Source organism: Vipera ursinii (assembly GCF_947247035.1).
Source record: "Vipera ursinii genome assembly, chromosome: 1".
Classification (NCBI taxonomy): Eukaryota; Metazoa; Chordata; class Lepidosauria; order Squamata; family Viperidae; genus Vipera; species Vipera ursinii.
Window position 1 is genome coordinate 129,422,134 of NC_139512.1, and position 13,944 is coordinate 129,436,077.

General features: G+C 40.4%; 1 protein-coding gene across 1 annotated transcript in view; it reads right to left on the reverse strand.

The window, feature by feature from the left end:
* Positions 1 to 13,944, reverse strand: part of ADCY5 (adenylate cyclase 5) — a gene marked incomplete at its 5' end in the record, with an annotated part of 252,773 nt that overhangs the window by 22,824 nt on the left and 216,005 nt on the right. The window contains 2 exons of the mRNA XM_083377968.1: positions 8,008 to 8,105; positions 10,300 to 10,444. Of these exons, the coding sequence (XP_083234094.1) occupies positions 8,008 to 8,105; positions 10,300 to 10,444 (243 nt within the window). The remainder of the gene's footprint in view (positions 1 to 8,007; positions 8,106 to 10,299; positions 10,445 to 13,944) is intronic.

Here is a 13,944-nt window from a genome sequence, read left to right on the forward strand (position 1 = left end):
GTGCGTGCATGGGGCTGTGAGCATGCATGTGCTGCAAATGGATTGGGGCTAGTGCCTGCATGATACTCACTAGCCCTGCCCCGTTCTTGCATGGTGCAGCGCCTTGTATCAGCGCCTTGCAGCATGGTGGCCCATTTTTGCGCCCCTGGTTTTTGCGTGCCAGAGGCAGCACTCAGAAGTGCCTCCCTGCCCGCCCCCCGAGGGCACCACATTGCTGATGCACCCCTGGCACTTTGCAATGAATGAGTGGGTTCTGGGTTGTGGTTTGGGCACTCAGTCTCTAAAAGGTTCGCCATCACTGGCATAGGTCATCATCCAATGAATTTTGAGCACTGTTGTGCAGAACCTGACAACAATGTATGTAAGCCGCAGGGAGGTGTGGAATTGTCCTGTGTGCCCTAGATATTTATGCAGTAATGGTGACATAAGTCTAGTATGGATATCTCTATAATACAGGCATTGGAGAAACATAATGCCCTGTTGTTTTTGTGTTTCCCGAATCACAAAGGCATTCTCTCTTCAAGTAAGGAATCTTCTTGTATCGGCCTTCAAGGAAAACTGAGGCGAATAGTCTCTTTTTGCCATGTTTTGTCATGCCAGGACAGCAACCTCCAGTGCTTAGGGATTTCAAGTTTATCTAGATAATGTATATAGGGGAGACAGAGTCCCTCTTTGGATTCACTGGCAATAAAGGTTAGATCCAATTGGTGCTCTGTATCTGCTACATACTGTTTAATGAGTGCTTTGGCCTGAGCAGAAGACCTCTCAAGAAACCCAAGGATGAGATTTTAATTGCCACTGCCTGGTTTCCATGTGGATTGAAAATCATCACTCATTGCTAATGGGGCAAGGCCAAGGTGGGGAAAAAGGACCAATAGCAGAGTATGGTCACCCGGCCTCTCGTCTCCACTTTCATGAAGCCCGTTTCTACTTGCAGGGTGGCATTAGACACACAATTTGGGACTTGAAGGGCTCCTTTTAAAAATTTCAGTTATACAAGCTCCAATGGTGCAAAATTGGAGAAGGGCCCTAGCTGGGCACTATACAGAAGTTGTACCACTGACGTGGCTTCCAATAATTTGAATACTGCAGATATATAGAATATTTTATTTGGCCCAAGTGAGATTAGACACACAAGGAAGCTCTAAGTGTATATGATGCAAAACAACAGAGTAATAATAATCATAATGATGATACCAATAAGAGAGGATAGTAGAGAAGAATGAGAAGGCTAATAATGATACTATGGTAGCCATTTTTTATCCTAAGGAATTAAAGGATAGCAGACGAACCCTTCTGTGCATTTTCAACAACATAGTCCCTGTGGCCTTCCTACTGCTGACAGAATAACAGACTAGTTGCAGGTATCTGAAAGAGGAGAACTGCTTGATCTTGTGGCCATTTATTTTCCAAGAGTAGCCCTTGAGCCTTTTGGCAAATGCCATGATTTTAGTTTTCAGAAAAGTGAGTTCTAGCTGGTTCTCCTTGGGGTACTGTGTGTTGTGATTCAGGGTCAGCCTGTGGGTTCGGCAGTTGGGTCGGACGACTCAGAGGAGGAGGGGGGTGTTGAAGACCTTGCTGAGGGGGTTGAAGATCTTGCTGATGAGAGCCCTCAGCCAGGCCCCTCCCACTTGGTCACCACGGAGACCCAGCTGTGTGAGCCTGACAGTGTGGATGAAGATGACCCACAGCTGGCCCTGTTCAAGGACGCCCGACGCAGGAGGTAGTCAATTAGGAGTAAACAGAGGAAGGCAATGGGGCTTCTTGGAAGGAAGCAGAGAGAAGCCACGCCCTGAACTCTATATAAGGGGAATGTCTGGGAGGGCTGGTTTGCGGAAGGCAACCGCTCGCATTGGTTCATGTTTCTTAAAGCTCCTGTTTCTTGGTTCGTGTCTTGTTTGTTTTTGTAGCTATAAATTTGGCAGGCGTAATTCCAGCCTCTTGCCGTTTGTAAAGGGGTTGTCCCTGCCTTTTCTGCAGGGCCGGTAGCAGGCTGGTAGAGAACACTGTGTTAGTGCTCTCAGGGCTTTAAAAAAACCTAATAGGTGTTTTTGAAAGTGTTACTGCTTTTGGTTTGCCTCCCTCATTTCTCTTGGTCAAAAACATTTTCTAACCATGCACGCTCTCTATTTCCAATAGCCCAATCTTGTTTATCTCTCTTAGCTTTACTCAGCACCCAAGTTTCTTCAGAACCGTATTATATTTGCAGGCTCAGAAATGTGGAGTCCTCTGAGCTTGGTTGTTTTCTTCCAGATGTTTCATTTTCCAATATTCAAGTTCAGAGAGCACCAAGAACTCCACAAATCAACTCTAAGCTACAGTACAAATGTTATCCTCTATTAGTAAGCTTCAGAGAAAAATGACCTCCTTTAATAACTCACCTCTTCTTTAATCTCATGAAATCACTTGGATTCTGATAAAACAAAATTTTCTACCACAAAACATGGCAAAAAGAGACTATTCAAAAGAATGCTTTATGTCTCTGCGCCCAACAAATATGACACTGTTTCTAGTTCCTGTTTCAAATTCTCCAATGTACACTTGAAGTCCACATTCGTGTGGCTTTGCATTTCCTTGCTTTACCAGAGCTTCAATTTTAGTGATGGGAGATTTTCTACTATAGATTCATCTTCAAAACTGTATTATATGTAAGATCGTTAACGTTAAATAGTTAAAACAGTTGTATTAGTCGTGAGGTAAACACCATGACAGCCGAACACGCGGGAGTTTTGACAGCTGTCAAAACCTCCCCAGCGAAGGCGCAGGTGCAGCCAGTTGACAGCTCTCCGCTGTCAACACAGGCACGGAACCACGCACGCGCCCAGCCATGCGGACGATGGAGCTGTCAAACACAGCCTACAGCGGATTGGCTCTGGAATCCCGGCGGGAGAAGAACGGCCACTGATTGGACTAACCGGCCGGCTGCCGGCTATAAAAGAACGAAAGCCTAACACCTGTTTGTCCGATTCTGAATAACCCAGTTGAAGTTAAGCCTGCTGTCTCTGAGTGGTCTGTCAGCCACTTCAAAAACATTTTCAAAGAAGGATAACTTCGGGCAGACATGTCAAACTCGCAACGTCACGTGACGTCACACGACGTATAGGAGCTTTTCCCCCATTGCCAGCAATGGGGTGGGCACGGTTTCCTGCTGACTTAGGGAAACTAAGTTGGGGGAAAAAACAGTATTTCAGACTTTCTCTGTGATATAACACCCTTCCCCACCACACGCACAATTGCTTTGCTCTGGTACACGGGGGCAATTTCCTTGAGATACGAATAACAACTTTATAATTTAGATAACAGGTGCACCTTCAACACAGCTTCCCTAGCACACCTCAGCTCTGTGCAGTAATCTTCAGTTTAAAAGAGAAACAAAGGGGATTTGATTCAAAGAGATGGGAAGGGAAAGACTGTCTCATGAATTCCATAATGTAATTAAGAGAATGGGAAAAGTCATTTGCTGGATTTCTTAAATCAGCAAGAATCAGGTTAGAGACGTCAATACCATTCTCCTTGGTATTTCATATATGCTTTCCATTACAGAAGTATCTGCAGCAAGAATTGCCAGTATGATAAATGGCAGGGGTACTAGGGATAATAATTCAACAACACATTTTGAAGTATTGTAGAGGCAAGAAACCTGCCTGTATATATCCCATTAGACGTTACTTTATTGCAGTATCTTGCTGGTGTCATGCACAAATTCTTTGTAGCACACGCAATATTGGGCAAGCTGGCAATATTCCTATTTCTCCATCATTCTTCCTTCTGGTCTCCCTACTCTGAAAAAAATGCCTGTAGAAAGTCGAAAGGACACCAGAGCAAATGTACAAAGTGGTTATGTGCAGGGCTTTTTTTCTCATAGAACGCTCAGAACGGAGTTCCAGCACCTTTTTTGGACGGAACCTTGTAGGGTAGGCAAGGTGGCTTGTATGACGTGTGTGAGTTCCGGCACCTTTTTCTTTTACAAAAAAAGCACTGGTTATGTGCCACCAGCAAGTCTGCTGCCTTCAGAGGCATTTCTAATGACCATTGGAGCTAAACTATAATTAGATTTTTATTTAGAGTTATCTGCCATTTCAGTTTTGAACATCATTACCATATATGAGTGTACATTTTATCTTGACCATTTTTCTGACTTATTATGTATCAAACCCACAAACCGAGCAGGCTTGCATTCCTCCTGCCATGCAACCTCATCCATAATTCAATTACAATGATTATCAAGCTCAGGAACATTAAGGCTAACCTTGTGAAAGCCAGCAGGGTTTCAAACTCTTTTTTGACTACAGAGACCACTTCCACTTGCTAATTTATTCACCACTTTCCTGGCATTCCTGCTGATTATAATGGAATGATTACTGCAAAATTTGCAAAAAAAAAAAAAGCGCCACTAAATTTCAAAGCCTCCTTCAACTCATATTCAGTGCCATAAAGCATCTATTCCCCTATCACTTCAGCAACACAGTCAATCCTATAAACCATTTTGGGGGTCACTGCATTTTGTGCCCACAATCCCCTCATTCCTTCACTATTTAGAGCAGAGCTCCACAACCTTTCCAGCTTGGCGGCCTGGAAGGAAAGGGAGTAGCAGGGAAATGCACACATGATGGCGGTGTTAAGTGTGTGCATACACAAATGCACCATGCACACTGCAGTGGCATGCTGGTGCCCACGTGCACACATGAACGGATTGCTGCTGCCCACACGGATGCGCAAAGGGGCCGCTAGCACCCGCGTGATGCTGTTGGCAATGCTAGTACCCCCATGCATGCACATACAGGGCCACTAGCCCATGTGGCAGCGCTACGGTGAGTGGGGGGGGGGCTCGCCAGCAATTCCTGTGGCTCAGTGGCCAAGAGGTTTAATTTATTGTCTAATGTAATATGGCTGTGTCAATATGTGTCAATGCTGCAAACACTGACATGTTTTTGCATTGACAATATAAGAGGCAGCCTTTTGCTTTAACTGTTTGGTTTTCAATCACAAAAGCCAGGGTGAAATGCAACCGGATGTTTTGACAAGATAAGGGATAGCCGCTTCAGAAGGGAAGTGAAACTTTGTATGTTAAATTAATTGGAAAATGTGACTCATGACATGTAAATAAGGGAGGGTAATTCTGTATGAGGTGGTATGTCAAGGGGAGGAGAATTCAGATTCTGGCATCCATCCATGAGTGCCAATGTTCCGTTTCTGTTCATTACAGACTTTTTAGAATAATTAATTATGCAGTACTCTTTGATGTGTTTTTTAATCAGAACCATGACAATATGTGTTTCATTTATTTATTTATTTATTTATTTATTTATTTATTTATTTATTTATTTATTTATTTACTTACTTACTTACTTACTTACTTACTTACCTACCTACCAACCAATCAACCAACCAACCACCCATCTTACCACAGGAAAGATGCTATTTTACATAAGGGCACTTATTAATACATTAACAACCAGAAACATATTTAAAAAACAATTATAAACACATTTCTACTTTGTTTGTTTGACAAAATGGATTCTCCAAACCTTATCTGAGCAATAAATGCTCAGGAAACATTTTCAGCACTACATAAGATGGTTGGGAGTACTCAGAAGAAAAATAGCAAATTTTCATGTTTTCATTATGGCTGGGGCAGTTTTTATAAAAATCCAATGAAAGTTTTCATTCAATGAAAATCACATATCTGTGATATAAAGATTCCAAGATGCTGAGCTCATCCAGAAGGAAGCACATTAATCCCTTTTAATCATATATTCAGTGCAGAGATCGGCCTGACTTTAGCTGCAAGCTTCATCTGATTTATGTTTAGTTATCCTAGATGAAGCACTCTAAAATGTAAATTATACAGCTTTGATTACTGCTGCTTTTTGAACCAGTTCTGCCTTTTGTGGTTCAGCACAAGAATTCACAGTGATAGTTAAAAGTCCTGAGAAATTTCACGGATAAGGTAGGAGACGCATTCTTGGAGAGCTTCAGCTGAAGCAGATTTCATTTAACAGACTAACAGAGTAGAAAAGAACCTTGGAAGTCTTCTATTCCAACTCCCTGATCAAGCAGGAGACCCTATACCCGAGGTGGCAAACCTATGGCACACGTGCCACGCAGAAGTCTCTCTGTTTGCAGGTGCGCCGTCACCCTAGTCCTAGGCCTTCAGCTGGGTTTTATAAAGCAATTTTTTGCCACAAAGTACAAAAACAAAAAATGCAATGTTTATCCATTTTGCTCTCTGAGTTCATGGTGACCTAACCCCAACCCTAAGTGGAATTTTCCTCCAATGGGATTTTCCCATGTATTTTACCAGGAAACATAGATAAGGCAGCCTAGAAAAGTAAGTGCCCTCCTAACCATACGCAAGACCTCCGAATTTGTTGGCGATGTCCCTTTTGCTCTATGAATTTATGGTGACCTAACGCTAATCCTAAGTGGAATTTTCCTCCAATGAGATTTTCCCATATGTTTTACCAGGAAACATAGAAAGGGCAGCCTAGAAAAGTAAGCGCCCTCCTAACCATACGCAAGACCTCCAAATTCGTTGGCGATGTCCATTTTTTTGTATGAGTTCATGGTGACCTAACCCTAAGTGGAATTTTCCTCCAATGAGATTTTCCCATGTATTTTACCAGGAAACATAGAGAGGGCAGACTAGAAAAGTAAGTGCCCTCCTAACCATACGCAAGACCTCCAAATTCGTTCGTTATGTCCATTTTGCTCTAAGAGTTCATGGTGACCTAACCCTAACCCTAAGTGGAATTTTCCTCCAATGGGATTTTCCCATGTATTTTACCACGAAACATAGATAAGGCAGCCTAGAAAAGTAAGTGCCCTCCTAACCATACCAAACAACTCTGAATTTGTTTGCGATGTCTATTTTGCTCTAAGAGTTCATGGTGACCTAACCCTAACCCTAAGTGGAATTTTCCTCCAATGGGATTTTCCCATGTGTTTTACCAGGAAACATAGATAGGGCAGCCTAGAAAAGTAAGTGCCCTCCTAACCATATGCAAGACCTCCAAATTCGTTGGTGATGTCCATTTTGCTCTATGAGTTCATTTATTTATTTATTTATTAATGGGATTTATATCCCGCCCTATCTCCCGAGGGACTCAGGGCGGCTAACAACAAAAAAAATTAAAGGTCTCTGTACAGTAAATTAAAATTAAAAATTGAAATAAATTAAAGATTAGTGTTAAAATTGTAAACATAACCCTAACCCTAATTTGGAATTTTCCTCCAATGGGATTTTCCCATGTATTTTACCAGGAAACATAGATAGGGCAGCCTAGAAAAGTAAGTGCCCTTCTAACCATATCCAAGAACTCCAAGTTTGATTCTACCTATCTGTGATCTGTTCCTACTTTTACAATTCTTATAATTTATCAGTTATAATTCTCGTTTTAAAATGCAACCTGCCCTTCTTTATACATAAAGGTAAAGGTAAAGGTTCCCCCGCACATGCGTGCTAGTCGTTTCCAACTCTAGGGGCCGGTGCTCATCTCCGTTTCAAAGCCAAAGAGCCAGCGCTTGTCCAAGGACGTCTCCGTGGTCATGTGGCCGGCATGACTAGACGCCAAAGGCGCACGGAACGCTGTTACCTTCCCACCATAGTGGTCCCTATTTTTCTACTTGCATTTTTACGTGCTTTCGAACTGCTAGGTTGGCAGAAGCTGGGACAAGTAACAGGCACTCACTCTGTTACGCGGCACTCGGGATTCGACCCGCCAAACTGCCGACCTTCTGATCGACAAGCTCAGCGTCCTAACCCACTGAGCCACCGCGTCCCTTTCTTTATACATATTAAATGCTAAAATGATGAGATACTCTGCTGGTCATTTTGGACAACTGTTCCACTGAGATTTAGTAGAAAAGGTAGTGGAGTTTTTAAGAACCATAAAAAGGATGTCAGGGCCACTAGTTGCTACACAATCTTGCTTTAGTGCAATAAAGTCAAACACAGACAGACAATAAATAGATATAAGATAAGCAAATGTACAAAGATCTACTTACTGTGGCACTATTGTTATCTGAACAAAGCAAATGAAGAGGAAGACTAGGGAAGCACAAGCCACATATGCACCGAATCGATCATCCACCTGTTTGGAATACTGTAATGAAAGAAACCATTTCATTAAAAAAACCCTGAAAACTCCCATTCATTGGCAACAATTTATGACCTACTAGATGTTGTTGAATCCCAGACCCACCAGCTGTAGAGTCAAGGATGTTATAAATTGAAATCTAGCAATTTTATAAGAGCCACTAATAGCCTTTTATTACAAGTCCTTCTTACCAAATTTGGCTTGCTGTATTAACTAAACTGTAAGGTTCTCTGGACACTGATAAAAAGGTTTTCAGATTGATAGCAGGGATTTCTGAAACAATCATCTTTATAGATAGCTGAACTACTGGGAAAGAAGGTAAAAAGTCATAAGCCAATTATATTTAATGCAAGACCACCTCTTTCAAAAACTTTCTGAACATTATCTATACTGAAAAGAGACTGTTCGCAACATACACTTTTTGCCAACATGAAAAAGTAACTTTTTTCTAGTTGCTGAGGCAATTTTTTTAAAAAATTATTTGAATGAAGCTTAAAAAGATGTGAAAATAACATATCCAAGTCTTGAAATACGTGTTTGCCTAAATCTTGTGGATGGTCATGAGGACCACATTTCCAGGTGAGGTTCTATGGCAGACCAGCTGTGTCTAAAATCGCAGAGATGGCACTACAGTTGTGAACAATGACCAGTGGTGATTTTTGCCTTGCAAAAAGTCTTTGTGGATAATAGACAAAGACCTCTTTTCATACTCCCACACCATTTGCAGGGTCTCCAAGGACATTTAGCTATGCACCCTTCAAACGGTGAGAACAGATTTCCAGAAAAAAATGGCTGACTACAGGATTCAGGTGATCCTGAGAGCACAGATAAACCTCCAAGTGGCCTCAACAACTCAGGAAGAGGGCTAACAACCAGATGACTGCAAGGAATATAAATCCATACATTCTCCACCATTCAGTCAGAACTGACGAAGCTTCTTGGATGAGAAGCGAAACGTCTTCAAGCAAAACAAGGAAGTCCAATTGCCTTTTGAAAGAAAGCACCTTTGGGACATTATGTTAGAATATTAGAATACTGAGAGAATGGTATAGATATAAACATTCTGTGATCACAAATGCCTTTATGGGTTTCAGCCCAAAAGCATTTTATAGGAAAGAGCATAGAAATGGTTAACCTATTGAGAGATGTTATAACAAGAACATAATGAATATAAGATTAGCTCAAGAGAACTGGTTGTGGAGGGATTTAATTTTTAATGGGTTTTGTATGCACAGTTAAGAGAAAGATTTAAGGTAGATAATAGGATTTTTGGAACAGAACAACAGTGGACAGAATCTTCAGTTGAATTATATGTACAAGTGATGGATGTGTAATGTATAAACTCTTGCCGAAATTTGAAATGGGAAATTATTTTTATATATGATCACTGCTGCAAGACAACTACATATCCACAAATAGAAAGGTCTAAAATACCCACAATGGAAGAATGGTTGATGAAAATAACAGAACTAGCACAGATGGCAAAATTAACTTGTTTGCTTAGAGAACGATCAACTATTGCATTTATTATTGACTAGAAACTCCATATGGATTTTTTGCTGAAAAAAATGAATGGATGATTTATGCATTTTTATTATTAGAATGAGTAGATTATAGAAAGGAAAATTCTGTAACCTCAGACAGAGAAAGCAAAATATAAATGTATTTATGACTGTTGTTAAGAAGACTGGACCTATTACTTTATTATTATTTTTTCTTTTTCCTTCTTTTCTATCTCTTTTCTTAATTTATTTTTCACTTTGCTATTGCCATTCTCTATTTCTCTTATCTTTAACTTAATGTTTGTATTGTTTTTACTTTGTGGCAAAACTTCAATAATACATACAATACATTCATACATGTATATATGTATGCATGTGGTTTATGATGGTCAAGTAGAGAACTGTTATTTACAGTATAAATGCCTAAAGTGTTGAACTGTCCCACTTTCATCACTCTCAATTTTGCATCCATTTGTGTACTGAAAATGACTATTTTGAGGGGGGAAAAATCAATAGCATTAGTGAGATAAAACTCTTGTTTTCAAATAGAAGGAGGTTCTAAATATTCCATTAGGTACCTCTTTTGGACGTTCATATGAATTTACACAGAACTATGATTAAGCACACCAATTTGCTGCCCTGATATCTAGTTTGGCTCTTGCTAGGGGATTTCATAGACCCATACAATCCTTACATACCTTTTTCTCCAAATCAAGCTCCCTGAACGTTAACAGAAACTTGCGAACATGCTCTGAACGCAACCGGTCGATACTTCTTGCATCAATTGCACGACCCAGAAACTCATCTACCTCATCTTCTGGATTCATGTTTTCCTGGATATTTCTGAAACAATAGAATACAGTAGAGGCCAATTAAGTTTCTTAAAGTTATTACTTAAGACAAAAGGACTAGAACGTTCCAGATGTAAGATCCCACTCTCAACAGCACCTCCCCTACAGTATGTCCCATTCTACAATTCTTTGGCTCCTTTTTCCACAGCAGACACAAGGCACCTAGTTCACCTGGGGGTTGACAAAAATGTGGTGGAAATTCATACAACAAGCAATAATACTTATAACCAAGTTATCTAATTTAGCCTCTCACTCCTTTATTCAAACTTTTTACCCCTTGAGTTCTCTTTTGGGCTCATTATCCCAAAATGTAATGGAGGTATCTCCTCCCCTAGGCAGTAACATCATTTCCTCCCCCTTAGGCCTGTCTCAGGAGAAAGTGGGAGAAAGGTATAGAATACGACTTATGATGGCAATTGGAACCGGAATTTATGTCACAAAGAATGGCCACATCACTTAGTGATGACACTCCAGCAGTCCTGGTTGCCACAGTTAACCAAGTCCCACAGTTCTTAGATGAGGCAACCTCCTGCTGGCTTCCCACAAACAGATCAGTGGGGGAAGCTGGCAGGAAGATGCGAGTTCCAGGCAGCTTGCAAACAGGCTGGCAGGCAGGAGAAGAGTGCCAATGGATGCACAGAGATGCACGAGGGAGACCTGGCAAGGCTCAAGGAGAGTGGCAAGAGTGTGAGAGAGGTTCTGCAAAGGTCAGAGAGGGTGCATGGCAGCATGAGGAAGGTGTAATGAGGATAGGGAAGTGTGCATGAAGGGAGGGGGGCTACACAAGGGAGGTATATTGAGGCCTGAGGGAGTGAGATGCGGCAAGGCTCATAGAGGATTGAGCAGGGCTGCACAAGCAGTAAGGGAGGTTCGGGAATGTTTGGGAAGATGCACAGGGGTGTATGAGTGGTCAGCACAGCCCAAGTGGAGGGCGCTGGGGGAGGAAGCACGGGCGGGGGTGACTTATCAGAGCCACTTGTAACTTCCCTGCCGGCTCCCCAATTGACTTTCTGCAGAAGTCAGCAGTGAATATTGCAAATGGCAATCACGTGATAGTGGGGTGTTGCAACCAGTCATAAATGCCAGCTGGTTTTCAAATGCCCAGATTGCAATTAAGGGACCTTGGGATGCTGGGATGGCTAGAATTCCAAGCATTGGTCATAACCAGCATTCAGTACCATCGTAACTTTGAACTGTTGCTGAATGGATCGTCGTAAGTCCTGGACTACCTGTACAATGAATCTTCACCCCCTTCAGTACAGCTCCTTCAGGATACTATAAACTGCAAAATACATCAAGGCACTTCAGCATTCATTCACCCTTAAATAATCTAATAAGGATTTCTGCAACTATTTTTATTCTGAAGACATCTTTTGTCAGAAAGGACAAAGAGTTTTGTAGTCTACATTTTTCACTGGTTTGGATATAATGGAAGGTATTAAAAGGCATACCCATTGCATACCATAAAAGAATGTAAAATATTCCGCCTTAACCATCTATGGAACCTCTAAGAGCTATTTCATTCCTAAGAAGGTGGTAATTTAGTGCAAACCACAAGATCTTTTAATAAATGGTAGTCTGGCTCAGTTCTTCAATTATTCACTGTAGATTTTCAGAGCCAATGTAGCACTCATTACATTTTCTTTGGCATCATCACAATTTTTTTAAAAATACTATCAAATATCTTTAATTAGGCAGTCACTCGTCTGATTATTTTGGAGTTCTCTGTCTCTCTGCCATTCTTCTCTCACGCTAGATAACTAGTCTCTCAAAGATGCCAGCTGTCATTGCAAATTTAGTTGGCACACATAATATAGGCAACAGCAACCCAAACATGCTCTTTGTTTATTAAAATCAGTCTTATTTTCATAAATATGGATGATGTAGGTTTACAGAGAAGTAATCCCAGGTAGAGGATACTCCTGGATAATAGGGAAAAAAATAAAGTATGCCTTATTTTTATTAAGCAAGAAATGTTAATTAAGATAAAGATTTTTGGTCTAAAACCCCCGAATTGGATTCCATGTTTTTGCCTCTGGTGGAAGCAGTCTCTGATTTTTTGAAGTCAGGGGACTGCAGTAGGAAGGGGAAATCTAAAAATATCACTTTTTTCTCCTTTCTGCCAACAGAATTGGTCTATTCAGTCAGACACCTCCTGCAATCCAAAGGAACCATTCCATCTGTGAATACAAGACCCTAGTTTTAAGCCAACTTCTTTTTTCAAAACGGAAAAGACTGTTACATTAAGGGGGTCTAAATTGGCATCAGTCCCAATCCATCAAATTTTTAGAGGAATTTTTCTTTGTTAATGGTAAATTAGCAACACAAGGGTATGCTTCTGAAAATATTTCCTAGTAAAACTTCCTGCAGTGTAAGTTACCATACTATTTACACACCTTACAGCATGAAACAAAACCAAACGGAGAATTATGAAGAGTAGGGATGAATGGGGTTTTTTATTATTAAAAATGTGTTCAAAATATATTAAAAGGAAGTCATTATATTGACAGTATTGATCCTGAATAAATACTTTCAACTTCCCCCATTAATACTGTAATTTTGAACACTTTAATGGGATTGTCAAGAGCCAGTCTGGTGTATAAGTTAAAGCACCAGAAACCAGAGTTCCACCATAAGCACAAAAACCGCTTGGTGACCTTGGGCCGGTCCCTCTCTCTCAGCCCTAGGAAGAAGGCAAGGGCAAAAAAAATGTTGCCAAGAAAAATCTACAGATGTTGCCTGTGTAATCAACAGGAATCAAACTGACTCAAAGGCATAAAATACAATATTACTGTTTTCTTTCATAAATTAAATTGATTATCTTATGTAATACATTTATGTACGGTTTCCTTATGCGAATTGTGACTCCCTTTTTACCTCTATGGGTATGAGAGTGCATATATTCTCTTATCGTACTTCATAATTATCAACCAGCAGTTTTCAAATCTATCCAACAATAAAATAATATGATGATTCATTTTGTATTCTAGGCTTTTCCAGCATGTTTTTCCAATTATAATTTTGTCAGAGTGCCAAGGATATTTTTGCTTTCAAATTTCTTTAGGCTCTCTCCTTCCAAAAACTAAACTGCCAAAAAAAGGAAAAAGGAAAAAAAAAGGATGCTCAGGTCTTCTGCTGTAAATATGTCCCTTGACATTCATGGAAATTGGTATCTTGACAGACAAAACAATAAGGGAGGATCTGTTTATGTAATGTGTTTTACCACCCATATTCCTGTATTCATATTACTCTAAGATCTGGTAACTATGTATTTTTCTCTTCTACTTTGATTAGCCAATTGACTACAAGCTCAACATACTATTTCCAATAAATAACATCTTAGAGGTGAATCTAAAAACTATTGTTAAAATTGAAAACTCCAAGCTTTAAACTACCAAGATGTAGAAGGCATTTTCCACAGCCTTTTATAGACTATAATCAGCAATCAACAAAGGGAATATCCAAACATATATGGATATACAGAGATGAGTT